General features: G+C 52.9%; 2 protein-coding genes across 6 annotated transcripts; one reads left to right on the top strand and one right to left on the bottom strand.

The window, feature by feature from the left end:
* The first annotated feature begins 3,206 nt into the window (after positions 1–3,206).
* On the top strand, positions 3,207–17,412 carry znf710a (zinc finger protein 710a). 5 transcript variants are annotated; one of them, XR_015086665.1, is made up of 6 exons: positions 9,397–9,549; positions 11,203–12,882; positions 13,515–13,706; positions 13,775–13,949; positions 14,052–14,870; positions 16,123–17,412. XR_015086665.1 is itself a non-coding variant. In XM_086029599.1 (5 exons), exons 1-5 carry the CDS (start codon positions 3,222–3,224, stop codon positions 14,222–14,224), a joined length of 2,256 nt encoding a protein of 751 aa, XP_085885725.1. In that variant the 5' UTR covers positions 3,207–3,221; the 3' UTR covers positions 14,225–16,097. The 5 variants fall into 5 exon arrangements, 4 of the variants coding, with proteins under 4 accessions (XP_085885725.1, XP_085885724.1, XP_085885723.1 ...); XM_086029599.1 differs by lacking the exons at positions 9,397–9,549; positions 16,123–17,412 and adding an exon at positions 3,207–3,266 and having other exon boundaries at positions 11,212–12,882; positions 14,052–16,097; XM_086029598.1 differs by lacking the exon at positions 16,123–17,412 and having other exon boundaries at positions 11,212–12,882; positions 14,052–16,097.
* Positions 17,413–18,290: 878 nt separating this feature from the next.
* Positions 18,291–26,479, bottom strand: idh2 (isocitrate dehydrogenase (NADP(+)) 2). Its single transcript, XM_086029600.1, has 11 exons — positions 26,243–26,479; positions 22,536–22,627; positions 22,140–22,305; positions 21,711–21,871; positions 21,466–21,609; positions 21,164–21,300; positions 20,444–20,595; positions 20,252–20,364; positions 19,923–20,020; positions 19,765–19,857; positions 18,291–18,706 (listed from the first exon to the last, which is right to left on the bottom strand). The coding sequence occupies exons 1-11, from the start codon at positions 26,364–26,366 to the stop codon at positions 18,622–18,624; spliced, it is 1,365 nt and encodes a 454-aa protein (XP_085885726.1). The 5' UTR covers positions 26,367–26,479; the 3' UTR covers positions 18,291–18,621.
* Between the last annotated feature and the right edge of the window lie 713 nt (positions 26,480–27,192).

The following is a 27,192-nucleotide window of genomic DNA, read 5'->3' as shown; positions in this document are numbered from 1 at the left end:
GTGTCACAGCCACGCTGTTTTCATATTGGGGCCCACTTATGAGCTGGCCGGTCCAATTTTTCACTGCACAATGACCAGGCCTTTCAAGACCTCTCAAGCGGTTCAATGCCGCTCCCGAGCGAAGTTTACCGTCAAACTAAACATCAAACCGAGAGGACTACTGAATTTCACATAGCCAAACAGCTGACTACGTTTACGTGCAGTCGATTGACCTTTGTCAACCCGAATATCGGCAGCAGTCGGGTTTTTAAAGGCCTTGTCAAATCCTGAATAAGCGGTAGTTGGTCCAAGTTGGTCGGCGGCAGCGCTAACGGAAGGCCGTTTGAAATACTGCTAGGCGGGCCGGCCTAGAGGCCATTACTATGAAATGGCGGCTAAACGGGCGGCGGCAGGCGAGAAACGATCAGCTCCGCTCAACCGTCACGGTGACGGCGGCGCACTTTCGGAGCGAGGAGGAAACCGACTGCTCTGTTCCTGTGCGCAGAGACACGAATAGAATGTCTTTCGCTAATGGTAGCGGAAATGACGACTATTTGCCTCACCGTGCCCGTGCGTCGCCATTTCAATGGGGATATTTAAAGGTGGGAGGAACGGCTTACTCCGAATGTTTCAGAAATTGCCATTTTCGCCTGAGCCCAAATATCGACCGCAAGTCAACGCCGTCAGCGTCTAAAGAACGGGCCCCTCTAGCCGCATGCTAACTAGCGTGCACGTTCCAACAACATGTCGAGCAGGGGTGTCGAACTCGTAGCCAGACGCGACCCGGCACATCATTTTCTGTGGCCCGCAAAGGCAAATCGCGTTTGCTGACTGACTGGGTTTTTGCCCCAGATTGTCTCCACTTGTAATAAGGTTGATCTAGTGCAAGCATTTCATTACAAATGTCCCTTCCAGAATAAAGTGAGCCATAGTCGACCACTTCATTTTTTACTGCTGTCAGATTTCGGAACGACTTTTCCATCACTGTGTTTGTATAGCACATGTAACAGTATGAGGCCATCCTGCACGTCTACGGGTTAGCAGTCCTATAGCGGCCGATTAGGATGTGGCCCGCCACAAAAATGAGCTCGACACCCCTGAATTGAAGACAGACGGTATAACAGTACAAACAGTCATCCGTTCTTTATCCTCTGCATAGAACGAGTCGATGAAGCGTCACCCACTTGAGTTGCAGGCAGGGCACGCCCGGCGGCTGCGTCCAGGCAGGTCGCCAGTGGGAGTCATAACAAGGCCTCGACGGTCTTATACTGCCCCCAAGCGGCCACGGTGGGCCACGCAATGGCCATTCAATTGATGCAGTGTGACAAAAATGGTGAAATCCTTTTTGAGTTTTGTTTTTTTAGGGGAGGAGGCTTGAACGGACGAATGGCGTCCCCGTTCATTTCAAGCGGGAACGACGACCCGAGATACGAGCTTGCTCACAGAACGATTGACACTCGCGTCTCAAGGCACCACCGCGGGTAGTCTTCTCGAAAGGGGATGTCAAGTCAGAAAGATCCTTGCCAGTGATATGCGGCCCGGCATCGGGATGAATGCGCAGGCCGTTGTAAAATGCACCCGGGCGGGCGGCCATTTTGCTGCGGACTGAAAATGGGACGTCACCGTGGCAGGCGGAGTCAGGAAAGGAGTGTCGGGGCTTGGCCGTTTCGGGGCTTTGGCCATAGGCGAGCCCCCGCCGCCCCCGCTGGATTTTGCCGCCTGCCCGTGTTCATCCCCTTCCCGCCAACATGAGCTGCTGTGAGCTCGCGGTGCAGTTGCGGCGCCTGGAATGTTGCGCTGCTGTGACGTTGTCCACTTCCAGGTGAGTCCATGCAAGGCGCCCCTCCCCAATCGGAAAGGCCTTGCTACGGATTTGTTTTTTATCCTGTGGTTTTTCAGTCTCTTGTGACTATCCCTCCTTTGCCCCCCTCCTCCCTTCCGCCGTCTCTGTTTTTCTCTCTCTCTCTCACTCACTCACTCACTCACTCACCCCCTCCTTGTTTTTTTTCGTTTGCTCTTGATCTCTCTCTCCTGTCCCCCCACTCCATCTATTTCTCTCTCTTTCCCTTCTGGTTCTCTGCTTCCTTCCGTAGCTCTGCCCCCCCCCCCACACCTCTACGCCGCCCCCCCCCCCCCCGTTCCTTTTATATCCTCCTTGCTGAATGCTCTTCTCCTCTCCTCCCTCAACTCTGTCTTTCCTCCTTTATATTCAGTGATTCTTTTCTCTCTGTGTCTTTTTTTTTTTCTTTTCTTTTTCCGAGCTCTCGGCACACTCCTTTCTCCAACGTTGTCTGTCTCCAAGCAGAGCGATTTCATTGCTAATATTCGCTCTTCCCATTTAGGGCCGAACTAGAAATGGAGGGAGGCTCGTCTCCATTATTTTTCTTGTTCTTCTATTATGACTTTGGTCCTTTCAGCATCCCGTCTGCGGGAGGGTGATCGAAGGTCAGTTTATTTGCAAAGGGAAAAGCACAAAACAAAACAGGACCGGCTTCAATGTGAAGACGAGAGATTCTTGCGCGGACGATTGTTTATTTACAAGGCAAACTTGACTACGTACGTCTGCCTCGTCTAAGTGTGCTCGCCTGCCTCTCGGTGGAAATTGCGGCAGCGGTGAGTGAGGCATCCCTGATTGAAACTAGGCCCCCCCAGTACCCCCCCCCCCCCGCCCCCCGCGCCTTTCCTTGCTTCCACTCGGGCTATTTTGGTGTCCAGTCTCCGGCCTTCTCCTGACGGCGCTGCAACAAGCTGGAGGGTGTGGCTCTTTGGATTGCCTTTGACAATTTTGCACATGTGCCGAGCGCCGATGCGCGCCTGCGCTGAGCTCATGAAAGGGGGGCCGGGCCGCTCAGCCCCTCCGCTGGAACTACGCTGCTGCTTTTTTTCCTGCCAGTGACTAACATTTGAGGTTTTCCAGATGCAAGCCGCCGTGCGGCCGTTTTTTGGTGCGCTTTAGATCGCAAGCGCGAATATCGACACACAAGCAGCGTATGTTTGCTCAAGTGCGTTGAGCGGACGAGGTAACAATCCTCCCTGGCATGCATACATTCTTGATCTTTTGTGCAAAAGGACGACTATGAGCGCAGCTTACCGAGGACCCTCGTCATGTACGGTATTTGTCTTCCTTATAGGGCCTCGGGTGGCACAAGAGAAGGAGCGGCACAATGTGAATAGAACTGAAGCAACGACAACAAAGAAGCGGCAACAACCGGTTCATTCATTCTGGGTTCAACAAAAGTCGGATGTCAAAGCACCTCGCTACAACAAAAGACATTCCTGTCCTGAAGGTTTGTTTGAGGTCTTGGTATTTTCCTGAGGACTTTTTACTTTCCTCGCCTAAAACACTTTGAAAACACGTGCACGTTCGAATCCTGACGGCGTCCGCATAGACAACTTTTTACAACCCCCGCGGACGATGACGATTGATTGCTTGATGGATTGCTCGACCGATCCAGGAAAAACAGGCACGGCAGTGGCGCGCGACCCATCGGGAGCATCGAAACGGATTGGGAGAAGCCAGATAGTTTGCACCCGTGGCTTTACCGAAGAGAACGTTTTCAAGGCTCATTCGTGGCCAATGTGCCGTTTGTTGGGTGCAAGCCCAAAACGCATAAGCTTCTGCATTCGAAAATTCTCTGTCAATTCTGGGCGTGGGGGGACATACAGGAAAGAAAAGGTGTCTTTTTTTCATTTCATTTTGAACATCTGCGATTTGGGGACGTAAGTCAGTCCACAAAGTTGGGCCAGGAGAAGCGTGCGGTCCATTACGGACTCACTGGCTGGAGTCCGTGCAGGAGATGTGCGTGCGTGCGTGCAGAACACTTACAAGACATCTCAAATTGGTTGCAAGGGGGCTCCCCGGGGCGGGCCACCCCTGATTGACAACAATTTGCCCTCCTCACCCACAGGTTCTGTTGGATGAAATGTGTTCCTTTTTTCAGGAAATTGATCACATTTTTGTCATCAAAAATGCCAGCGGTCGTCACTCAATTTCCGCAATGCCGCGTTGTGTTTGCAATGACGATGATGAAAGGGGCATTATAAATTGCAATTAGAAATTGCAGCACAATTACTGTTCAATCAGGCTTCGCCTTCATGCCGACGGGCGTTTTATTGGACATATTTTGAGCCCGTGATGAAAAAAAAAAGAAAAAAAAAAAAAGGAAAGCGCGCAGGCTAGGTGAACTTGGTCTGAATGCGTTCCGTACGCTTTGATGGTCAGGCCGAGCCACTGGCTCAATGAGTCCAAGTTCAAACCGACTCTCACCTTCCTTCTCTCTCTCTCTCTCTCTCTCTGCGTGATCACAAGAAAACACTCACCTGAGCTCCGTAGCCATAACAACGCTAAACACGAGCCCACACGGCTACCGGCAAGCCTGACAGTGAAAAGATGTCGAAGTCTCGCCATCACCGCGCGCACGCGAACGCGCACATGCACGCGCACGCGCACACACACACCGTGGGCTGTCAGGGCGCTGGAAGCTGAAGATGTGAAACATCCCCAAAAACAGGCGCGCATTTGTCCCAATGTGCGTGCTCTTCCTTTTTGGCTTTTTCTCTCACCCAAATACAGCTTTGGAAAAAACGAGGAGAGAGAGAGAGAGAGAGAGAGAGAGAGAGAGAGCGGAGAGAGAGAGAGAGAGAGAGAGAGAGAGAGAGAGCGAGAGAGAGAGAGAGAGAGAGAGAGCTCGAGCTCTGCACGATTGTCACTTTCTCTGACTCGGGAAGCTTTTCGGCCCAGGCGAGTTGACAGGCTCGCAACTCAAAGTGCAAGCCTCTTTCTCCTCCTTCCCGCAGACACAAACACAAAGCAAGACGACTTTGGCACTACCGGCGGCGCTGACTCGCCAGCGCCCTCGTCCACAGGCCTGAGCCCGAGCGCCCGCGGCGCTATTTGTTGCGCTCGGCGGCGCTTGACCAAAGTCAGCCGCCGGAGGCTAATGACGACGAGCCTTGAAGAAAAGGGACGGCCGCCGATACCGTGTCAACCAACTGTCCGTACCGTGCAAAGCAAGATGGCGGCGCCCTCCGTAACCTTGACAGCTAGACCTTCCTTCAGTCTTCATTTGACACTACGGACACAACATTATCTTTACCAAGCCTTTGTATTTGCTGCTTCGAACACGCATCTAACAGTAACGCTCTCAAGTCGTTCCCTCTCTCAAGTTGTTCACAAACTCTTTTGGGGGAAAATAAATACCTGGTCGAAAACTTTGACCCACATCACAGGGAGGACGCGACACGGCGGCGCACGCTTGCGCTCTTCAGTAGAAACGAGGACGGACTGCCGGCTGCGTTGCGGACAAGCGGAACGGGCGCTCCCGAGACGTTTGGGACGCCGGCGAGAGTCCGCGCGCGACAGCGTTCGGGGGACTGCCGGCCGCTTTTTCCGGCCGCAGGGTCCCCCGTGTTGCCGCCCGCTTCCACGCCACTTGGACCGCCGCGCTCCGAGAGCGCCAAAGCTGGCAAAACAAAGCCTCGTCTCTCGCCGTTGACCGAAATCGGACACGGACAGAGTCCTCCTCGGCGGTCGCCGGCGCTGCGCTGCGGCAGCTTGACGCACCGGCAAATCATCATCTGCGTCTTTCTTTCGCAATTTTTGGTCATTGGGATAAATGAAATGGGATTGAGGATAAAGTACTCGAGGAGGGAATACTTGTACCGGTATCAAACATGCCTAATACTTGAGTACATTTCCATCTTTTTTTTACTTGGAAGTAAAAGAGGTCAATCCATACTTTCATCAGTCGTCCAATTGTGATCAAAGCCAAACCTTTTCCACGTCTGGCGCGCCACGGTGCACCAAAGCTCATCTTGTGGGACACACTTGATACTTTACTTGCGAGTTCACGGTTCGGGTCACATCCAGTACGACGAGGGAACAAAATTCCAACAGGGACGCATTGCACGGCGATGGAAATGAAACAACAACAACAACAACAACAACAACAGCAACAACAACAGCAACAACTTTTCAGCATAGTTTAAGATCAATTGTTGGTTTTCTTTTGGGGAAATGAAATGATTGTATTGAAATCATGCTTGGCAAACAAACGACTGTCTCGGCTCCACCCGACGAGCTCGGGAGAGGCTGCAAGTTTGGCTAGCTAGCCTTGAGGTCTGCTAGCCAGAAGCTTAGCTGCACTGCGTTTGTTTGCAGACTGGGCATGCGACAGTCACACACTTGTTGTGCGGGGGAAGCCAAACAAATATCACCACCGTCATCATCATACCTAATTGCCATTTACAATTTCCCGAACAGACCGAGGAGGGCTAACTGAGAATCGAAAGGGACGCAAAGGGGGGCGGGGGAAACTTTCCCCATTTTCCCCAAGCACTTTGCTATTTTGGACAGATTTCGAGACTATGGCCCTCTGTCAATATGAAGAAGGCAGCGTACGCGCTTGTAAAGTCTTCCTCGCAAATGTACACGAGAAGATCCTTCCTACGAACTAAGAGAGGGGATGAGCGCGGAGCGCGTTCACTTCCCCGCGACTGTGACGCATTTCCGTGACAGCGGCACCAAACGCGTCTCGGGATACTTTCCCCGGCCCGTCCTTATCCAGCCGATGCGTCCTTGGTTCAAGCTAGCCGGCGAGAACGACGACGTCCGCCCGTTCCGAGCCTTTTTGGTTTCTGCGAACTCTGCGCCGGAACGGCACCTGGGCCGCGACTGCTGACGTTTGCCCGCAGAACGGAGGAGAGCTTCCGATGATTGGAAAATGACGCTACCAAGCTAACGAAGGACTCTTGTTAGCGCGGCGGGACTGACAGCCTGCCGAGGGCGTAGCCATGTGGAATCGCACCCGAGCCCCTGCGGTGAAGCGCAACAGCAGACAGACCAAACCAAACGCATGCGTGGTGGCCCGAACGTTAAGTGCAGTGCGAGGTGGCGAGGGGGCGTCGCTTTCAGCTCCCCAAAGTCAGCGGCCAAGCCAGCAAGCAGGTTGTAGTGCTGTGAGAAAGAAGGGGGGCCTGGAAGGGAGCCGGTGCATTTGTTGTCGGCCCAACTTTTGTTTGCTTCTCCCCAACGGCTGGCCGCCCGTGTGTTGTTTTCTGGACGTGTCCCTTGTTGTTTCTTCTGTGCGTGCGTGCGTGCGTGCGCGCGCGCGCGCGCGCGCGCGCGCTTTCTTTGTCTTTCAGCCTCTTATCTCTTTGTTTCTTCCCTCGCTCTCCTTCTATTTTCTCTCCCTCCACTTCCTGCTATCTGGCACCCCCCTCCACACACTCACAGCTGCCCCCCCCTGCCCCCCACATCTTGCCTCCCCTCCCTTGCGCTCACTCTCATTCCCTATCTCCCCCCCACCCCCCTTCTCTCTATCTTTTTCATTCTCGCAGCAGCACTCCCAGCCGCTGATGATTGATCAAGGTTTTCAAGGTTTGCCCTTTCCTGTTATTTAGTGGGGAATGTTGAAGCACGGCGCTCGCTGGCTGGCCGGCCGGCCACGCAGAGTGGCAACTGCCCATGCGTCCATCCACGCACGCACGCGCGCGCGCGCACACACCTGTGCGAGCACGCCACTCATCTTGCTCGTGTTTTTGGACCTGCAGGTGTTTATTCGCGGACGTAGGCAGGCAGGGAGGACTTGAACTAGTGGTCTGATTATGAGGATGCGCTCGCTATCTCAACTCCACTGCCCCCCCCCCCGCTCCCAACAGGTACGCGTACACTTGCGTTCCACTAGGCTGCCGAAAAGAAAATCTGGAAGTTGAATAGTTAATGTCTTCCCTTTTTGCTCCCTCTCGTCGTCTCTATCTCCCTTTCCTGTCTCCCTTTGCTCTCAAACTACAACGCCCCCCCCTCACCCCCCCGCATTCTGCGCCCTCCACTCCTTCTTGATGGACTCATCTCTCTTTTTATTTTCACACCTCACCATCCCCCTTTTCTATTCTTCCATTGTGTGTGTCAAGCCTCCCTCCATCTTCTGCCCCCCCCCTCCCTCGTTCTTTTCTCCTTTTTCTCTCTTTTTGACCTGACCACCACTCGGTCTCTGCTTTCCTTTCACACTCCTCCTTTTTTGCTGCATTCCCTCTTTCCATCCCCCACACTCTTTCCTCTTACCCTTTTTCTTTCTGTCTTTCATGCACCCCCCCTCACTCCTCCCTCTTTTTCTTCTTCCTCCTCCACTCAGCTTCACCCCCCCCCGCTTCTGCTTCTTTCTTCCTTATTCTTTCTCCCTATACGCCTGCCTCCCTCCCTCCCTCCCTCCCTCGTAACTGCTTTTCTCTCCTTTCTTTTTCCTTCTTGTCACTCTTACATGTGATTTTTCTTCCACTGTAAGACTTTGGGCTGCCTTGATTGTTAATTTGTTGTACTGGTTTGAATGTTGATATTTGAAAAATTGTGCAGAAAAGTTCAAATGTCAGCTGTCCGTCTGTTTTGCTATTGAGGGACGCACCTCCACCCATAGAAACCACTCTGCTTTTTTTTGGGGGGGGGGGGGGTGGGGGGGAGCACTAATGCTGTGCCTGTGTTGCGCTCACGCACGCACGTTTGTGTGCAACTTAGCAAAGGAGCTTGTGATTGGATTCTATACAGTCGCGCGTTTAGCGTGCGCAGACAAGACAAGAGAAGGAAGCGCCAAGTCGGGCGGTGCCTTGAGATCGCAGTAACCCAACTTGGGAGTTTTTTATGTCCAGATACGAGCAGTCCTTTGGCCCCTTTTTTTTTAAACCTTTGCTCTGAGACGTTTTCTGAGACGAGCGCAAACTTAAGATACGAGCATCGTATGTCAGCAGTGAACTCAATTCAACTCACTTCACAATCAACGCAACACGTAGGCAAATACTCCCCAAAAACACACCTATCAATTGTCAGACATCTAACAAAGAGAATTCCACTTGGTGTATTTTCAAGCATGACCTTTTGGAAGGCTTGTTTAGCTTGCTGCTAACAAACAATGCTAACGCTATTAACATGCTAACGGTTAGCATTGATAGTTACAACGCATACTTGAACACAAATGGTTTTCCTTGTTAAAAAACACAGCCAGAAAAATGTTTGCTTCTTGGGGTGGCATTCGTGGCATTCCCATTCATTGCAACGGGGGGATGATCTGACATAAGCATGTGGTCACAGAATGAATTGGGAGTTCATATCTCAAAGCACAACTGTATTACGTGTGATCAAGTCAAAATAGAGCGCGTGCGTGTGTGTGTCTGCGCATAGAATGTGTGTTGAAGGGTCATGCTGGATTGTCTCTGGTGAGAGAGGGACATAAGATATGTGTGTGTGTGTAAAGAGAAGAGTGGAGAAGAGAAGTGAGATGGGAAGGAGAGGGTGGGAGGAAGAGAGAAAGAGAGAGATGGGGTGATGCTGTGTGTGTGAGTGTTTGGCGGGGCGGAGGGCTGACGGGGGTTTGGTGGTGTGTGTGCGCGTGTGTGCGTGTGTGTGTGTGTTTGGGCAGGCACAGTCAGTTGTGATAAGAACACGAGTAGGAGGAGGATGAGCCGTGGGCCCGCCCCACTCCCGCGCCGATATAAATAGGAGGCGTGTGGTAGGGCTCCACGTCTTTCTCCCGAACGATGAGATCCCTGAAACACGTCAAGCATCACTCCGCGAGCAATGTGGTGAGTTGACAAGGCAACTTTGCATTCTTGCGAGCTGGGGCTGCCGCGCGGGACTGCTTTTGCGCCTTTTCGCGGTGCGCGGCGGACTTTGGCCGTGCTTACGTACAAGTGTCCGAGCAACGTGCATGCGCGCGCAAGTGTTTGCGTTTTCTCTTTCCACGGGCGAGCAACTTTCCACAGCAAAGTGCGGCCCCCCTCCCTCGCGCAATTACCGAGCCTTCCTCTCTCCTCCGCCTTGTCATTTGTCTTTTTCTCTTTCATTTTGTCAGGCTTTCATGACGCTCAGCTTCTCTTCTTTCACTCCGTCTCCCCGCCTCGCCCCCCCCCTCCCCTTTCTGTCTTCCCACCTCTCACATGCTCACTCAATCTCTCTTCCCCTTCCCTCCTCTCCCTCTTTCTTTATCTTTCAGCCCCTCCATCTCATTTCTGTCTTCGTCTGACTACATCCCTCCTTCCCTCCCTCCCTCCCCCGCTCACTGCTCTTTCTCCTTCCCTCCCTCTCTCTCTTTTCTTTCTCACTCACACACACACGCGCTTTTCAAACACACACCCAGTCACTCTTTCCTTTTCTTTCACACACACAAACACGCGGTCTGTCTGTGTCTGGCGACTTTCAAAACGGTAATTATAATGACGTGCTTATCGGGGCATCCAGGTCTACTCTCCTCACCCCACACAAGTCATCATTGTGGCCAGCGTTTCCCTCGAATCCTTTTCCTTTTCAGTATTGCGTGGCGCAAACTCTGCCGTTGTCAACGTACAGAACGAGGAGCGAGCAAACTGAGGCTCGGCGCTTGCTGCCACACATTTAGGCGCCAATCCAAAGTACACCCGCCGGCAAACCTCCCGAATGCAGCGGCCGATGATTTGCGGCATTCATCGCTTGCGTCCAGTTTCACTGGGAGTCTGCGACTCTCGGTGCGACCCTCGGTACTCGTGCAATCGATTCCCAGAGAGTTGCGCATCAGGCGGGAATACGGAACGAGCGAGGAGCTCAAATCAAACGTCCGTTCCGGAGATGAGACTGCCGGCTGCTCTCTGGCATCTTGTTAGTGGGGCCCGGTGTGGCAGGCGGGCACGATGAAGTCGTCCGCCGCGAGCGGAAGGCCGAGGTGCTTTTCACCACAGCGCAATTGACGAACGGGAGGCCGCAGCGCCGACGCTAGCTTGTCTGGAGACTTTCTGGCCGGCCAGGACGGCCGAGAGATCCCGCAGGAAGTGCTGGGACAGTCCACGGAAGTCCACTTCCTGGCTGGACCCGCATCCCTTCTCGATTGTTCCACAGCACGTCGCGGAAGGAAGCGCTACGCAGATCTGTCGTAGGATGGCCTTCATCTCATGTTGAGCGCAGGATTGGTAGCGTAGAAACAAGGCAGAGTTGCTTTGACGGGAACTCTGGAGAAGGCTCTCCTGGACTTGCGTGCGGTCCATTTGGCACAATCGACTTCATAATGTAAGCATTTTACACGAGGCCAGCGCAAGCCATTTGCTTTGTATTCATTGAAGTGCTAGCAAAATCATGAGGCTAAAAAGGGGAAACGCGCTTCAATGGGGAACTATTGCGTAAGGTCAGCTTTTGTAATAACTGAAAACCAAAGAGGCACACTGTTAGCCGTGTTAGTTTTCCTGATTCAAACTGTGCCTTTCTTGCAGGAGGAGGAGGAGGAGGAGGAGGAGGAGGAGGAGGAGGAGGGGAGTGGCCTAACGGTGCCGACTTACCCAAAGGCGGAGGAGGGGAGTGGCCTAACGGTGCCGACGTACCCAAAGGCGGAGGAGGGGAGTGGCCTAACGGTGCCGACGTACCCAAAGGCGGAGGAGGGGAGTGGCCTAACGGTGCCGACTTACCCAGAGGCGACTGACGGCGCGACGGAGGTGAGCACACAGACGGAACCTGTAGTGGTTCTGTCGTTGGCTCAGGCCGCTGTTCTCGGACTCATCTCCCAAAATGAAATTTTCGGAGCCACCATCGCCCCGAACGGCTTTTACACAGGAGAGTCCAAAGAGGGCCCGCCTCCGCCGCCCGAAGCCACGGAGTACGAGTACGCCAATCAGCTGATAGGGGCCAACGGGGACTACCTACCCGAGCCCGCCGGGGACCCGGCCTCTCAGCTTAACGCCAGCGAGAGGAGACCGCCGCGAGGCCCCCGCGGACCGAGGACCAAGAGAGCCAGGGGCCACGGCGAGTTCGCGGCTTACCCGGCCCAAGCTGCAAGTGCGCCAGCTCGGGTTAAGGGTGAACTCATTGAGTCCGAGACATCTCCCGCTTGCGTTGGCGCGGATGACGGGCGTGTCCCCGCCAAGCCAGGGGGTCCTGCTCCAAATGCCAGAAGCTCTCTGAAAGAGCAAGTCTGCGGAAATTGTCCTTCGTGCGTCAGAGAAACATCCCTACGGCAAGGAGGCGGACCACTGAGACGGGACCGAGACGAAAGCGTTGACAGGGACAGGAAGCGCGAGGAGTCGGTTGCGCGAGGAGAAGAAGAAGAAGAAGAAGAAGAAGAACCAGAGGAGGAGGCCCTCAATCTGAAGACCGGTGCAGACGGCGCCGAATCTCTGGACGGCAAATATTTGGAATCCAACGCGGCGGCGTACGGGTCCGCGGCGGGCGCGGCGCTCGCGGGGGACTATGAGGAAAACGGGCAGGCCATGCTGTGGTCGGACCCCGAGGGCCTGGCCCGGCGGATGCAGATAGACCGGCTGGACATCAACGTGCAGATCGACGAGTCCTACTGCGTGGACGTGGGCGAGGGCCTGAAACGATGGAAGTGCCGAATGTGCGACAAGTCTTACACGTCCAAATACAACCTGGTCACTCATATCCTGGGCCACAACGGAATAAAGCCCCACGAATGCATCCACTGCGGAAAACTCTTCAAGCAGCCCAGCCACCTTCAAACTCACCTGCTGACCCACCAGGGCACGCGACCTCACAAGTGCGCCGTTTGCGAGAAAGCCTTCACGCAGACCAGCCACCTGAAGCGGCACATGCTGCAGCACACCGACGTCAAGCCCTACAGCTGTCGCTTCTGCGGCCGCGGCTTCGCCTACCCCAGCGAGCTGCGCACCCACGAGAGCAAGCACGAGAACGGTCAGTGCCACGTCTGTGCCCAGTGCGGCATGGAGTTCCCCACTTACGCCCACCTCAAGCGCCACCTGAGCAGCCATCAGGGCCCCGCCGCCTACCGCTGCAGCGAGTGCCACAAGTCCTTTGCGTACCGCAGCCAGCTGCAGAACCACTTGATGAAGCATCAGAACGTACGGCCCTACGTTTGCCCCGAGTGCGGCGTGGAGTTTGTCCAGATCCATCACCTGCGGCAACACGCCCTCACCCACAAGGTACTGACACGCCGCGCCGCAAGCCGCGCCACGCCAAGGTACCGCTAGCCGCCGTCGAGTCCGCCCGGACCCTTTGCTGGCTACCCGTGCCTTCCGGTCGCGATAGTTTATGCCCGGACGTTTATGCGGCCATTCAAAGAAACCCGTGCGCTCCGCGGGCCGTAGACGCAAGAAAGCCAGGAGCTCCTACGCACGCCGGCAACGCGTCTCAAACGCCACAGCGCCTTGCCGATCTTCAAAAGCTTTGTCGACTTCCCGTTTGGCTCAATTCCCCACTGATGGGAGTTGCTCTTTGCCGGCCGTTGAAAAGCGCACCCGATTTTCTTAGATGAAAAAGACACGGCCCCTCAGGAAGGGGCCGGGGAGACGGGCACCGAACTGTGCTCCCGCGAGGGAGGGGCACGGCGTGGACTCGGAAAGAAAAGTGGGCAACGCGCACATAACAGAATAGAATAGAATAGAATAGAATAGAATAGAATAGAAGATACAACTGGAATACTTGCACATGTGGCAGTGGCGGGGTCGAGCAAAAGAACTCCCGGCGGCAAACAAACGCAAAGCAAAGTAGAACATAAGAGCTGCTGTCTCGCCATTTGGAATGTAACGCTCACGCGGACATCTCTCCCCAATAGGGCATGAAAGAATTCAAGTGTGAAGTCTGCTCCAGAGAGTTCACCTTGTCGGCCAACCTGAAGAGACACATGTTGATCCATGCCAGCGTGAGGCCCTTCCAGTGCCACGTGTGCTTCAAGACCTTCGTGCAGAAGCAGACCCTCAAGACGCACATGATTGTCCATTTGCCCGTCAAGCCCTTCAAATGCAAGGTACGGGCGAGGCTCCGCGCCGACGCCTCAGCCGAGCAAGCCAAAACGCGCCTGCTCTCCTCTTTCAGGTGTGCGGCAAGTCCTTCAACAGAATGTACAACCTGCTGGGCCACATGCACCTCCACGCCGGCAGCAAGCCCTTCAAATGTCCGTACTGCAGCAGCAAGTTCAACCTGAAGGGCAACCTCAGCCGACACATGAAGGTCAAACATGGCATCGTGGACGGCGCCGTCGAGGGCCACGGTACGCCGGGGGGCACGATTCCGCCCTCGCTCGGGCAAGGCGCCCTCGGAGCTGCCGGCCATGGGCTACGATCACGTTTGTTCCCTTTGCTTCTCCCTTCAGAGCCGCCCCAAGGCACGGACGGGCCGCAGGAGTACGAGGAGGAGAGCTTTGAATTCGGCGAGCGAGAGAACCGAGCAAACAACAACAACACAGGAGACGTTTCCAAAAGTTCTTCTCAACTGGACTATTACAGCGCGTATAGCAAGGGAGCAGCGCGCTGCAGCACGGCCTGAGTTAGCAAAGCCGCTCCAAAATCAAGATGAGGGATAGAAACTACTGTTTGGCTTGGTTTTGGTTTGCGCTTGGGTTGTTCTTCAAGGAACCAAGCGATACTGCACATTGGTCTGCGCTGGAATGACCTGCAATGTTCCAAAACTACTTTTGTAACCCCCCCCCCCCACACTGGCCACATTAGCTACACTGCACAGTTGTAATGGTGCACAGCGGCGGTTGTTACTTTTGTGAGACTAAAGCACCGCCCACAAAATAACTTCGCTCTTCAAATGCCACCATCATGGTCACCTTAAAGTAAAGCAGCTCAAATGTTCATGAAAAACGAGGCAGAGCTGGACAGTGGACTCCCGCTATTCTTTGGGGAGACATTTGTCTCAAAATGATTCGCACAAACGAAATACAATTTGGCAATTTTCAGCTCCACAAATATAGCCGTGATTTTCACATGTGTTTTTTCATGTGTTGTGTGCACATTTATCATGACTTTCATTTGTGACTATTCCGTTCTGCTTGTGAATTGTTGAATGTGCGTTTGTGGATCAGCAGGCATAAACGAAGAAGCAGCGGCAGCAGCAGCAGAAGAAGAAGAAGCAGAAGAACACCTTCAGTGTCAAGGCAAACAATCTCGAGGGAAACAAACTACCGGTACGCTCGTGTCTTGTTTCCCAACTTGTGTCAATAAAGACAGAAAAGAAGATCAGAAAAAGGCTCGTTTCCTGTTTTTCAATTTCCAACCGGAAAACGGGGGATGACTCGTCCAGTTCAATGCAGACAGCAACACTGCCTCCTAGTGGACGGAGGAGGGGCGGGCACTGTGTCAAACGGCCAGCCATGATCCCAAGTGCTCACCCTCCCGTTGGTGTGTGAACATCTTGAAAGTGCGTGACGTTTGTGTTCAGATGAAATGCGCGTGGCCGCTGAGCCACAAGCCAACATTCAACAATCCAAAAGCAGAAATGAAACCACAAAAGTCAGGATGACCGCACACGCGCAACATTAACATTAAAAAACATTGCACGTGTATTTATGGACAAATGTGAAACCAGCAGATGTATTTGTGTCAATCATTTTGAGACATATCTCCCCCCATGCTGTTTGTGGGGCAAATGCTCAGTCATAAATGCCCTGACTTTTTTGGGGGGGCGGGGGGGGGGGTGTGAAAATACAGTTGAACTGTACTTGGGCAAGGATTGTTTTGCCTACCGTGAGAGGGAGCATACGTACGTAGCCCACTTATGTACGTAGGCCACCGACAATGGCTTGTGTAGAACGTGATGCACTGCCATTAATTGTTTGGCCAACCACTTTGATGTAGCGCAGTTGTACACCACTGCAACCACAATGCTAAGCATAGGGTAAAACAATTTCCCTACGACTTGTATTGGATCAAAAAAGAAAGCTGATAACGAAATGTCGGGTGAGTCGATGACACTGATCAACGGGAAGTTTAATTAGATTGCTTTGTGGCCCTAAATGTATTTTTGACACAAATTTCAAAAAAGTCTTAAATCATTTTTTCGAGCACATTGGGCTTTTGAGATAGAGATAGAGAGAGATAGAGAGATATACACACACACACACACACACACAGTGGGTACACAAAGTATTCAGCCCCCTTGAAATGTTTCATTGTGTCATTGCAGCCATTTGCCAAAATCAAAAACGTTCATTTGATTTCTCAATGTACACCCATCTTGACAGAAAAAAAAAATCTGACATGTACGTTTGCAAAAAAGACTGAAATATCATCTGGCCATAAGTATTCAGCCCCTGACACATTTTGTTGAGTAGGTGCCGCCTTTTGAGCGCGTACAGCCATGAGTCTTCTTGGGAATGATGCAACAAGTTTTTCATACCTGGATTTGGGGATTCTGTGCTCTGCCATTCTTCCTTGCAGATCCTCTCCGGTTCTGTCAGGTTGGATGGTGAACGTCGGTGGACGGATCGGGCGAGGCTTCCGTCGGGACGGCTGCAGTCATAGTTGACTTTGTGGAACTTTCTCCGCCCAGTCTCCCGACAGCATCTCTGGAGCTCAGCCACGGTCGTCTTTGGCTTCTTCTTGACCTCTCTCGCCAAGGCTCTTCTCCCTCCCACGATTGCTCAGTTTGGCTGGGCGGCCAGGTGGAGAAGTATTGTGGTCTTCTCAAACTTGTTCCAATGGATGACTACGGAGGCCACTTGAGTGCTGCCGAAATTCTTGAGTAACAGCGGCCAGATCTGGGCCTCGCCACATGATCTGTCTCGGATCTCCTTCCACCGCGTGATTCTCATTTGCTCTGACATGCACTGTGAGCTGTAAGGTCTCACGTAGACAGGTGTGCGTCTTTCCTAATCAAGTCCAATCAGTTGAATTCAACGCAGATTGGGACAGCCGCCTCCCAATAGGAAGTGAGACACAAAAGATGACTTTTTATACATTCATTTTAATAGTATCTCAATGGTAAAATAGATCATAACAAGATATTACTAAATATGCAAGGTGTGAACACTTCATTGTTTTTTCAAATGTGATTTTCATTGTGGGACAGCAATTTCAACCAATTGGGTAGAATGGCTCATATATATCTTGCTGCTACGGACGCCGCCAACCTTTTCGAGTTGGGACACCGGATTTGTTTGGGTCCAATTTCAGACCTTGTGAAATTGCATTCTGGCTCCCCTCCCCAAGTCATCTGAAGATCTCTTCCAAAGATTACCACGGCTGCTGCATTTCCCCAAAGCAATGCAAACCTAGCGTCATGGCGGCTTTCATTCTTCTCTTTTCAATCTCAACAAGAACTAGCCTTAGAAGAAAAATAAATAAATAGTTTGTGTGTGTCGGTGGGGGGAGGGGGCGGGTGTCACCAAATCCAGCCCTTAGTATAACGTTCCCTGTTGTGGTGTGGGCTGTGCCGCCATCCATGACGTCGTGTGACGGGCTCAAGCGACGAACGAGTCACGACAACCTCCCACCGTGTGGCCGACCTTGCTCGAAATCATGCAGCAAGCGTTCGATACCTTCTGATTCCCCAAAGCTTGCCCCCCCCGCCCGCAAAAAACTCAAACGCGGCTTACGTGTGCAATGTCCATCTACAGTCTAACTTAAAATGCTAATGGCGGGTGTCTGTTCATTTCCTCAGGATGAGTGACGATTCGTATCCTTAAAAAAAAGAGGCTTCAAGGTGTTAATTGCCACTGCCAGTTGAAGTTTACTGTCAAATTAAACATGGATCAAAAAATGAATGATGCAACAAGTTTTTCACACCTGGATTTGGGGATCCTCTGCTCAAAGGCTTTGAAGCAAACCAAAATGATCACATACTGTCATTTTTTTGTCCACCGCAAATAGCTCTCGTGCATAAAAAAATACAATTCAAGGATGGCACAAAATTGTTGAATAAGAAACCAACATTAAGTGTACACTTTTCAATCAACTCACTCAAAATTTAAAGAGGTACAACTCCACTCCGCCCCATAAAAAAAATCATTCGACCAACACACATTGTAGCATAAGGCAGTGTAAGCACAACACCATCTGGTGGTGACTGGTGATATTACAAGTGCAAACTACAGTCAATCCCTGCATATTCGCAGTTTGTCACCCACGGTTTTGTATTATTTTATCACCCCCCCCCCCCCCCCCGGTAAATGATAGAACCCCCCTTTTTGTGGAAATGTACATTTCATGTTTATCAGTGTTTTTGGAATTTATTTTTTAATTAATGAGAAGCGTCCACTCACAGTGTGCGGGCCTCCAGTTGCCCATCGCTGCTGTAGACAGACAAGATAACGGACATTTTCTTTCTCTTTAGTGACAAACGACACATGACTGCATCTTACTGAATTGTTTTTGTAGCGCCTCCATGCAGTTTGCTTGTGTTGTGCTGCCCCCAGATGGCCAAGAAGCACACGCAATTCAAATGTTGAATTCTTTCCACACGTGATTGTTTTCGAGAGTCCTCTATGATAGAGAGGGCAACTGATTTAAAAAAATAAGAAAACATTTTGAAGGGGAGGCCGGAAAGTGATAGGCACCAGCGTTCCCGTCGGCTGAAGCGTTTAGGCGTTCAAAGAGCTGACAAGATGTAGCGTGGATCAAACAAAGGGTTTATTGCAAATGGGCTGCAGTCTTTGCCTCAGGCATGACACAGTATTCAATACAGTACTTCACATTACAAAAATGAAACCTTGCAAGACAAGGGACAGGTGTTGTTAGGGAGGCATGAAGTGCAAGGGCCACTCTCAAGCGTGTAATAAGCCCCCAAAGACCACCAAATTCTTCCGCAACTCACACAAACGCTCGTCCTTCCCATGAAAATGTCTGTGAATTGATTGACCTTTAAGTTAAAAATGAGGTACAAAAACAGAAGCGCGACAAAGCCGTCTCCGTGTTAGCTTGAGCCTTGCTTCAAGTCCTTCACTTGCCCAGAGCTTTATCCAAATTTGTCTTGATGGCGTCCAGGAAGTCCGTGGTATTGACGTAGTGCTCGTTCAGCTTGACGCTGGGGGAGGGGGGGGGGGTGCGGGGATGGGTACAGCAGACGGCATCAATGCGCTTGACGTGACGTGAGCAAACGATCATTGACTCAAAATTGGCTCACTAAGCATTCGATGCAGATGACTGCACTAAAAACTTGACTGGAACGGAGCTGTCGGGAAATTTGCACATTTGCTCAATTGCGTTTGTCTGTTTTGCGCTGTTGTTCTGCTCGTAGCTGCGGCTCCATTTCGGTCAGAGTGGCGCTCGTCAGCTTTGGCCTGCTTTGGCCTGCTTTGGCCTGCTTTGGCCTGCTTTGGCCTGCTTTGGCCTGCTTTGGCCTGCTTTGGCCTGCTTTGGCCTGCTTTGGCCTGCTTTGGCCTGCTTTGGCCTGCTTTGGCCTGCTTTGGCCTGCTTTGGCCTGCTTTGGCCTTTGAACTCTGCGTGTGTTCTTAAGCATCGTTTGCGGACGGCGACGCCTTCGACAGAAGCGCTTTGAAAGCCGCCCTTACTTTTGCATCTGTGAAACTGAAAAGGTCAAAGCAAGGATTTGCGGCCACGTTGCTTTCAGCTTCGAGTCACGGCCACATTTGAGCACTGGCAAGTTACTCACGAGGATTTGCGCCGGCAATTTGGGATGCCACCATTTCTGCCTTTCCTCCTTCCAGACCGACGGCGCGACCTTGCGGCCCGACATCCGCTGCAGCAAAATATTGAGGCTGCGCGGCGGGCGGAGCGGCCAAAGAGTCCGCGGCTATCCTTTAGCTTCAATACTACGGCCACGCTAGCGTCACATTTGCTCCGCCGACGCGTTTGCGCTCGGCTCGACCTTAGAGAGGAGCGATGAGGCCACGCGCTCAAAGAGCCGGTCGTGGCAACATTCACTTTTCATGCTCCTGTCACATCATCACGTGGCTGAGGATCAAATCAAAGTATTGGCAGCCGATGCTGCTAAAGCGCCTAAAAAGGCACTTTTGGATGGTAAAGTCAACTGAGCGGCAATGAAGGGTGCAAGGCCAGGAGCCGTTGGCAAGAGGCCAGACACCTCAAGCGCGGCGTCCCCAGTAATCGTGTGGCGCTTACTTGGACAGGCCGTGGATGCAGCCGGCGAGGTCCTTGGTCATGGTGCCGCTCTCCACCGTCTCCACGCACACGCGCTCCAGAGTCTGCGAGAACCTGGGCAAAAGCGAGCGGGCAAATCAGGCTTTCCATGGGGCCGCAAGCGCGCAAAGGCGCCTTACTTGATGAGCTCGGGGTTTCCGTCCAGTTTCCCGCGGTGCTCCAGGCCTCGGGTCCAGGCGAAGATGCTGGCGATGGGGTTGGTGCTCGTCGGCCGCCCCTGAAAGCCACACGGAGGATCCCCCTGAGACTCGGACGCACGCACCTTTGGCATCTTGACTTGCGCCTTTTTGCACGTCAGGCGCTTCAGGCATTCCAATGGCGGCGGCAAAGCGTTTGCGGCGCTTCGGCTTGCCGCCGCCGTGTCATTTTTGCCACCTTTCCCTTTTCAAAAAAAAAAACGCGGCTCCGCAGAAATATGCGAGATCGATTTTGCCAAGCGCCAGCCAACCTTCTGGTGCTCGCGATAGTGCCTGGTCACGGTGCCGTGGGCGGCCTCCGCCTCAATCGTCTTGCCGTCGGGACACACCAGCACCGATGTCATGAGGCCGAGAGAACCGAAACCTGAAAGGCAAGCGAGGCTGCGTGAGATCTTTTGGCGCCCGCAAAAAGTCAACAACGACCGGGCGCAGCATTTGCCGACCTTGCGCAAGGATGTCCGACTGCACGTCGCCGTCGTAGTTCTTGCACGCCCACACGAAGGCGCCGGAAGACTTGAGCACTTGAGCGACCATGTCGTCAATCAGCCTGTGCTCGTACCAGATCTTCAGTTTGTCAAACTCGGGCTTGTAGTGCCTTTGGGAAAAGAGCGGCGCGAGGACAGAGACGATGGCTCTGGGCTCCTTATTTTCTGGCTATTCCGCGGAGGAAAGCGACGGGATACAAAGAATCTCATCGAATGTTCCAATGAAAAGGTCACACCTCAACAAGGTCCATCTGCGGTACGACGACGATCGAGCCAAACCTCTTTTTTCGAGAATATGTTTGCGAGCAGGCCCGCGAGTCGAAATGCGCCATTGCAGTAATATCGCCCTTGTGGAGTAGGAGTTCATCCAGCCCTTTTTTTTTGTCACTTCCGTCCACCGAAAATGACATGGCAACTGCTCAGGCGACGACCGATCGCGACTCGGCTTCAGAGAACAGAGCCCGAACAGTTACCTGAGCCCCGAGGGGCAGTGATGTCGTGTTCAATCGACGGCAAAATGGACGCCCCCCCCTCCCCCGAGATGGCTAAAAAGGGGCGGATGAACTCCTATTCCACAAACGCAATATTTCTCAGAATGCAACTAGCGGGCTTAGGTAGGAGACTTTTTTGGAAAAAAAATGCCACAAGTTGCGTTTTCACCGTTGCGTTCAAACTCACTTTTGAAAGATGTCTTCGAAGATGTCCTTAAATCGGCCGTCGTACGCTTTGAGAATGGTGTTCTTGGTGCTCATGTAGAGCGGCCACTTCTTGTTAATGGCGTACTGGAAGCAGCTGTGCGCAAAGCCCGTTATGGACTGGGGACAAAGAGCAACAAACAACGAGCGCTCAGTCGGAGGCTGCCGAGCGGCACCGTCGAGAGCCTCGGCGGCATCTCGTCACTTCGAGCGAATCGACGGGAAGGAAAGACAGCGGAAGCGGCAAAAGGAGCCCCGAAAGCCAAGCGGCGGGTTTGCGCTCACCTCGTCCGTGTTGTACATGCCCATCCCGCAGCCGCCGGCGGGGAAGTCGTACACCTCCCATTCCTTGGCCGCGCTGCCGTCGGCGGGCGAGAAGACCATCTTGAATTTGCCCGGCGTGTCCACAACAAAGTCGGTGGCTCTGTACTGCAGCAGAAAAGCCAGACGTCGGTCGGGGCGGCGCCGTCGGTCGGGGCGGCGCCGTCGGTCGGGGGGGCGCCGTCGGTCGGGGGGGCGCCTTCGCTCACCTGGTCGCCAAAAGCGTGTCTGCCGATGGTGATGGGCTGCGTCCAGCCGGGAACCAGCCTGGGAATGTTCTTGCAGATGATTGGCTCGCGGAACACGGTGCCGCCCAGGATGTTCCTGATGGTGCCGTTGGGGCTCTTCCACATCTTCTTCAGGCTAAACTCTGGACGGCGACGGCAAAAAAGACATTCCACTTTCACAGACATTTCAGACAGGCGGCCACGCGTGAGGAAACGCACGCGGCGGCGCACGGCGGCCGCAGCCAATTGCCGACGTCCACCTGCCCGACGCTCACTCTTGCCGACACATTGGCCAATCGACTGCAAGCGCATTGTACAAGCCGCCTCTGCTGCCATCGACTGGGAAACGGCGCTGGCTAACTTTGCCGGCGCAAAAATTGCTCGGCCGACAGGAAAAGCCTCATCACCCACCTTCCACTCGGGCTTCGTCGGGCGTGATGGTGGCGCATTTGACGGCCACGCTGTACTTCTGGGTGGCCAGGGCCGAGTCGACGGTCACCTGGTCGTCCGTCTGGTCGCGGTAAGGCAGCCCCAGGTCAAAGTACTTGAGCTCCACGTCCACGTTGGACAGGATGAGCTGCAACGACATCGGCGTTCACGTCGCGCGCCTCAAGACGGCCGCCCCGGCGTTCGGCCGCAATTACTCTTCTTTGTGGTCATGGAAGACAATGTTCACGTGGAGCTCATGCGCCGTCTCCCCGGCAAAGTGGCCCCGCCCCTCCCGCTCCGAGCAACGTCCCCGCGCCGGTCGCGAGTCAGGAGGGCGCGTCGCGCATTTGCCGGAAGGCCGCGTTGAACCCAGCTCACCTTTTCCTTGATGAACTCCCAGATGATCCTGGTCATCTCGTCGCCGTCCATCTCCACCACGGGCTGGGCCACTTTGATGCGCTTGTCGCCATCTGCCAATCACAGCGGCGGCGTCAACGAGCCAGTCGCGCAACCGCGCGCAACGGACGAGCCAAACCAAAGGCCATCGCTTGGAATTTCCATTTAGGACGCAAATCGAGCGTGAGCCGCCATCAAAACTAGCGCTCGGTTTCAAGAAAAGCTCCGCTTTAGTCGCAACAAAGAAATCGCATTTTTGTTGGCGCTACACGGGCAATTTGGACTACAGCAGCATTGGTCTTGTACTCTTTCAGATTAGTTGTTCATATGTACAAAAAAAGAGGAAGAAAAAAAAAAAAAAAAAGGTGGGACGGGGACGGGCGGTTGAAAAAGGGAAGAGCTCGAGTGACGCCCGAATTTGTTCTTGCGTGGCCCATGCAGAAAGTGAGCCAGGTTTGGCCGTAATCCTGCCAGGAGACGGTCTAACAAATCCGCAGACGCAGGTGACGAGATGAGCTTCTAATCGGCTGTAATCTTGACAGAGGAAAGTTGCGTGCGCCTGACAAAGCACAAAGTGCAAGCCACAAAATCGGACACGCGCTCGGCGCGAGACGCTCCCAGTGGCCGTGCTCGGCTAAATCGCAGCAGCTAGCTGCATTGCTAGCTAATGTTGGCCACCACACTGTCATCTTTTTGACGTGTGAAAGGAGTCCGTCCGGATACGGACATGGCCTTTCCTTCTGGCTCGCTGCCACCGCGCCAACTTATTTCCTCGCCGAGTGCTGCGCGAATCTGCCGTTGCGATCAGCACAAAGCATCGAGACAGACTTATTTCCCCCCTCCAATCGATGTATCCGATTGATCATTACAGCCATACTTTAGACGGCGACTGACCCAAGGTCTTGTGAAAATCTTGCGCGGCTTTGGTTTGGACAATTTTGAGGGTTCAGTGAGACGCTTGTGTGCAACCTCGTCCGTAACCTGCACTTGGTTTCGTGCCCGCGCAGAGGCCGCAGCTCCGTTTGATTTTGTCGGTGAATAAGAAACAGGCCGCCGTTCCATGTATGCCGATACAAATTCTAAAATGTCCATTTTGCCCCGTTACTAAATTCAACATGGCAAACGACAACGAGCTGTCAATCAGTCCAGCTAGCGAGACCCCTTCAGTGAATTTCAAAAGGTACCAAGAAGAGGAAGGAGCACCCCCCCCACCCCCCCGCCATCTCCCCTCCCCCAACGCTGGTTTGCAGAGACATTTGACCCACTCGCAGCCATGGCAACACACGTCCAAACAGCCGCTGCTCTGCTCCCAGGCCGCCAACATGCGATACAAACCTCAGCGGGCGCCACATGACCCAAAAATAAACTTGCAGCCAAGACTGTCAACGTTGCCCGTAAGCACAAAACCAAAGGACTTGCAGACTTCCATCGTTTCGAACGCTTCTTTTCATTTATTCGTTGCGCTGCGGCGGCCAAGCGGTGCACATTGCCTCGGTTCGTTTTAAGATCTTATTAAACAAATCGATTCAATGATTACGCTCAGCCCAAGACAACAACATCCCCCGTTTCGATTCTCTCCCAACACGCGTGACCAGGATCATAAGCAGAGAATAGAAACATTTTGTTCAGGCGGGAGCAGCACCCACGCAAAAAGCGTACAACCGAGGCAATGCTATTCCGTCTCAGTTGACGGTAAAACACGGTCAACTTTTTGATATGGCTTTGAAGAACAAAAAAAAAAAAAATCAACTTTAAGCTGAGAGCTCTTTCCGAATCCCCGGCCTGACCCAATCCGTTGAAATCGGAACAAAAATGCTCGCACATGCAAAAAATACCAACGCAGAGCCCCATTGGACATGCAAATCAATCAAAAGCTTAAAAAGTTTTATCAGCATTATGCTCAAACATTGTTTCCCCAAAAAGATTTAAGCTCCCCCTTAAGAGCCAACGGGACAGCGAGCCCGAACATAGTTCAGGCGAAGAAGAAAACAACTTGCGCATTCATCAGTAGCACACCAGGTATATGTCTGGTGCAGTGCATCATGGGTGGAAGCGTATTCAAACTGCCCCTGGCCTGGCCTAAGTGAAATCCGCTACAAGTGGGACTCTGCCATCACAATGCGGAGGAGGAGGAGGGAGGTGGGTGGGTGGGTGGGGTGGGGGCAGAGTATGTTACGTAACGTAACTGGGGATGGATCAACACAGCGGGCTCTGAAGGGCGAGCGCCACAAAGTCATGTGGGCCTGCTAGCCGGCGTGTGCATTCGCCACAACACCTGCAGCACAACAACCTCCGGAAAGAAAAAAGACAAAAAACAACAAACACTCAACGCGGCACGAAATTCAACCGATTGGTCAACGCTTGAGATGAGGCCAAAGTCTGAAAGAGTCACAGGCACCTCAGTCACCTTAAACGCCCTTTGGAGTTCACTTTCACCAGACACACAACATACTGAGCATGACTGTCTCCGTAAGGGTAGCTCACGTAGGCGGCGGCCTCAAAACGCAACAGCCCGAGGAGGCTTCAAAACGCACGTTGGCCAGTGTTTCTTTCCTTGTTTCTAAGCATCTGACAGCGGGCAGCAGACGTACGACGGGTCCGCCGATAGCAAACGCCACATTTGCATACAATAGTACAGCAGCCAGCACAAACGGGCACGGGTCCTTCAAGTGACCCTCTCGCTTGATAACAGGGTCTGCTCCATAATCGGCAACTACAAGCGGGGCGTCTCAGGTAGCGTCAACTTGCAGTCAATTTTGGACCGCCTGCGGAGGTCAGCTGACAATGACGCAGTCTTAGTGCACATAGAGGAGTATAGAACCGAAAGCATTTATTATCATTGTATGGGGCAGATTAAGGAAATTGGGGCCCAACTCTCAAGTTTGTTTTCACAATACTTCGAATAGAAAAGACGTATGACGCAATTTGCATTCATTTCTTGGAAGATGGCGTTTTGCTGTTTGCGTTCAGGTTCAAACGAAGAGCGTGGCAATCCGGACAGAATTGCAGCCGGGAGGGGGGGGGGGGGTGCAGTGGTGGCGCGGGCGGCCATTTGTGACCACGAAGGAGCCTCGTCTGCTGCACCCGCCCGCCCGCCTGACCTTGGAGAAAACTTTGCTCCCCCCAAAGTCACCTCACGCGAATTTCATACTCAGCAATCGTCATTTAAATAACCAGCTCGACTTGTCGGCCACGATTAAAAGACTAACAGTCATTTGTGGTGACAGTTACGAAAGGTTGCATTCATTTCAGCGATGCCACTAGGCGACGAATTAAGCGAGGCAAGGCAAGGCGAGGCGAGGCAAGCGCGGGCTGGCAACGTTGCAGTCCAAAGACATATTGGACCCTTTTCGCGCACAAACCTTGAATGGGCAACACAAAGACCGGCTGCCCTCGGCCCTCGGCCCTCGGCGCTGAGAGTGGAAGAAAGTCACGCAACGGCAGCCATTTGAGATCCGAATGTGGATGGCGTTTCAATGACTGTTCGTCTTGGACGTTGAAACAAAAGCAAAACGGCTTTCCAATCGCGTCCGGGCGAACGAGGAGCCGCGCGCGTGCCGGGCCCGGCTAGCATGGCTGCCAAGGCGAACGCAGGCGCCGCCGGCGACGAGCAACCCATTCAGCAGCCTCGCAGTCGGCCCAAGACAAATTCGGCCCGTTTGGAGGATCGAGTGTGTCGGCTCACTCACAGTTCCTTTGCTGCAAAGTCGGCCACTGAGCAGCCGGGGCGAGCGCCGCGGGGTGTCTGGAAAGGGCTGCGGCGGCGGTAGCAGACCTCGACAGAGAGCTGAAGACTTTCAGATAGCCAGCCATGATGATGATGATGACGACGACGACGTTGACTTGCCACGCGACGAAACTCGGAGCGATGAGGAAGGAAGGCGCTCCGTTTCGCACTGCGATCTTATAACCGGAGTCAGGCTGCTGCTGGCCAAGCTCCGCCCTCCGCTCTTCGCTCCGCCCCCGTAAAAGAGCGCGTGTGTGTTCCACCGAGTGTGACGTGCAGAGTGGCCGCCATCTTGAACCGGGGGGAACCCAGCTATGACACTCTTTAGGCTAACCTCGCATGAAAGCTGAATTATCGTGCGGTATTTCTATCTATCTATCTATCTATCTATCTATCTATCTATCTATCTATCTATCTATCTATCTATCTATCTATCTATCTATCTATCCATCCATCCATCCATCCATCCATCCATCCATCCATCCATCCATCCATAAATCAAACAAAACACTTCTCAGTGAAATACAAAACCCAGCAAAGCATAAAAAAAAAAATCAACATTTTGGTGTACGTAAAATAACCCTAACTTTAACCCTAAGGTCTCCATATCTTCACTACAAAAACACAGTCAATTTGCTCTAAATGTTGTCTCAGAAAATGATGACAAGCATAGATGTGTTTTAAAGGTGAAGTCAACCCCCCAAAATTCTTTGCAATAACATGTTCTATATGCCTTCCTAGTCTAAACATGGCATTCTGATTAATATTGCGTTTGTGGAATATGAGTTAAGCAGTAACCCCCCCTGTTTTTAGCTATCCTTGGGGGCGGCCATTTTGTCACCTTTGTCAACTGAAAATGACATCACAGTTGCTCAGGTCTCTGTTAACAACCAATCATGGCTCAGCTTCAGA

Source organism: Filicampus tigris, chromosome 4, assembly GCF_054856515.1.
Source record: "Filicampus tigris isolate MCC_2025a chromosome 4, RoL_Ftig_1.0, whole genome shotgun sequence".
Classification (NCBI taxonomy): Eukaryota; Metazoa; Chordata; class Actinopteri; order Syngnathiformes; family Syngnathidae; genus Filicampus; species Filicampus tigris.
The sequence above is the reverse complement of the archived record's forward strand: the minus strand, read 5'-3'. Positions and strand labels throughout refer to the sequence as shown.

Excerpts from the sequence above, each read along its gene's own strand:
- znf710a (XM_086029595.1), top strand. The coding sequence starts at position 9,505 with ATGAGATCCCTGAAACACGTCAAGCATCACTCCGCGAGCAATGTG. Across the intron at positions 9,550-11,202 it reads ATCACTCCGCGAGCAATGTG|GAGGAGGAGGAGGAGGAGGA; the intron begins GTGAGTTGACAA and ends CCTTTCTTGCAG. Across the intron at positions 12,883-13,514 it reads AACACGCCCTCACCCACAAG|GGCATGAAAGAATTCAAGTG; the intron begins GTACTGACACGC and ends TCTCCCCAATAG.
- idh2 (XM_086029600.1), bottom strand. The coding sequence starts at position 26,366 with ATGGCTGGCTATCTGAAAGTCTTCAGCTCTCTGTCGAGGTCTGCTACC. Across the intron at positions 22,306-22,535 it reads GGGAGTTCATCAAGGAAAAG|CTCATCCTGTCCAACGTGGA; the intron begins GTGAGCTGGGTT and ends ATGTCGTTGCAG. Across the intron at positions 19,858-19,922 it reads GGAAACCCCGAGCTCATCAA|GTTCTCGCAGACTCTGGAGC; the intron begins GTAAGGCGCCTT and ends GCTTTTGCCCAG.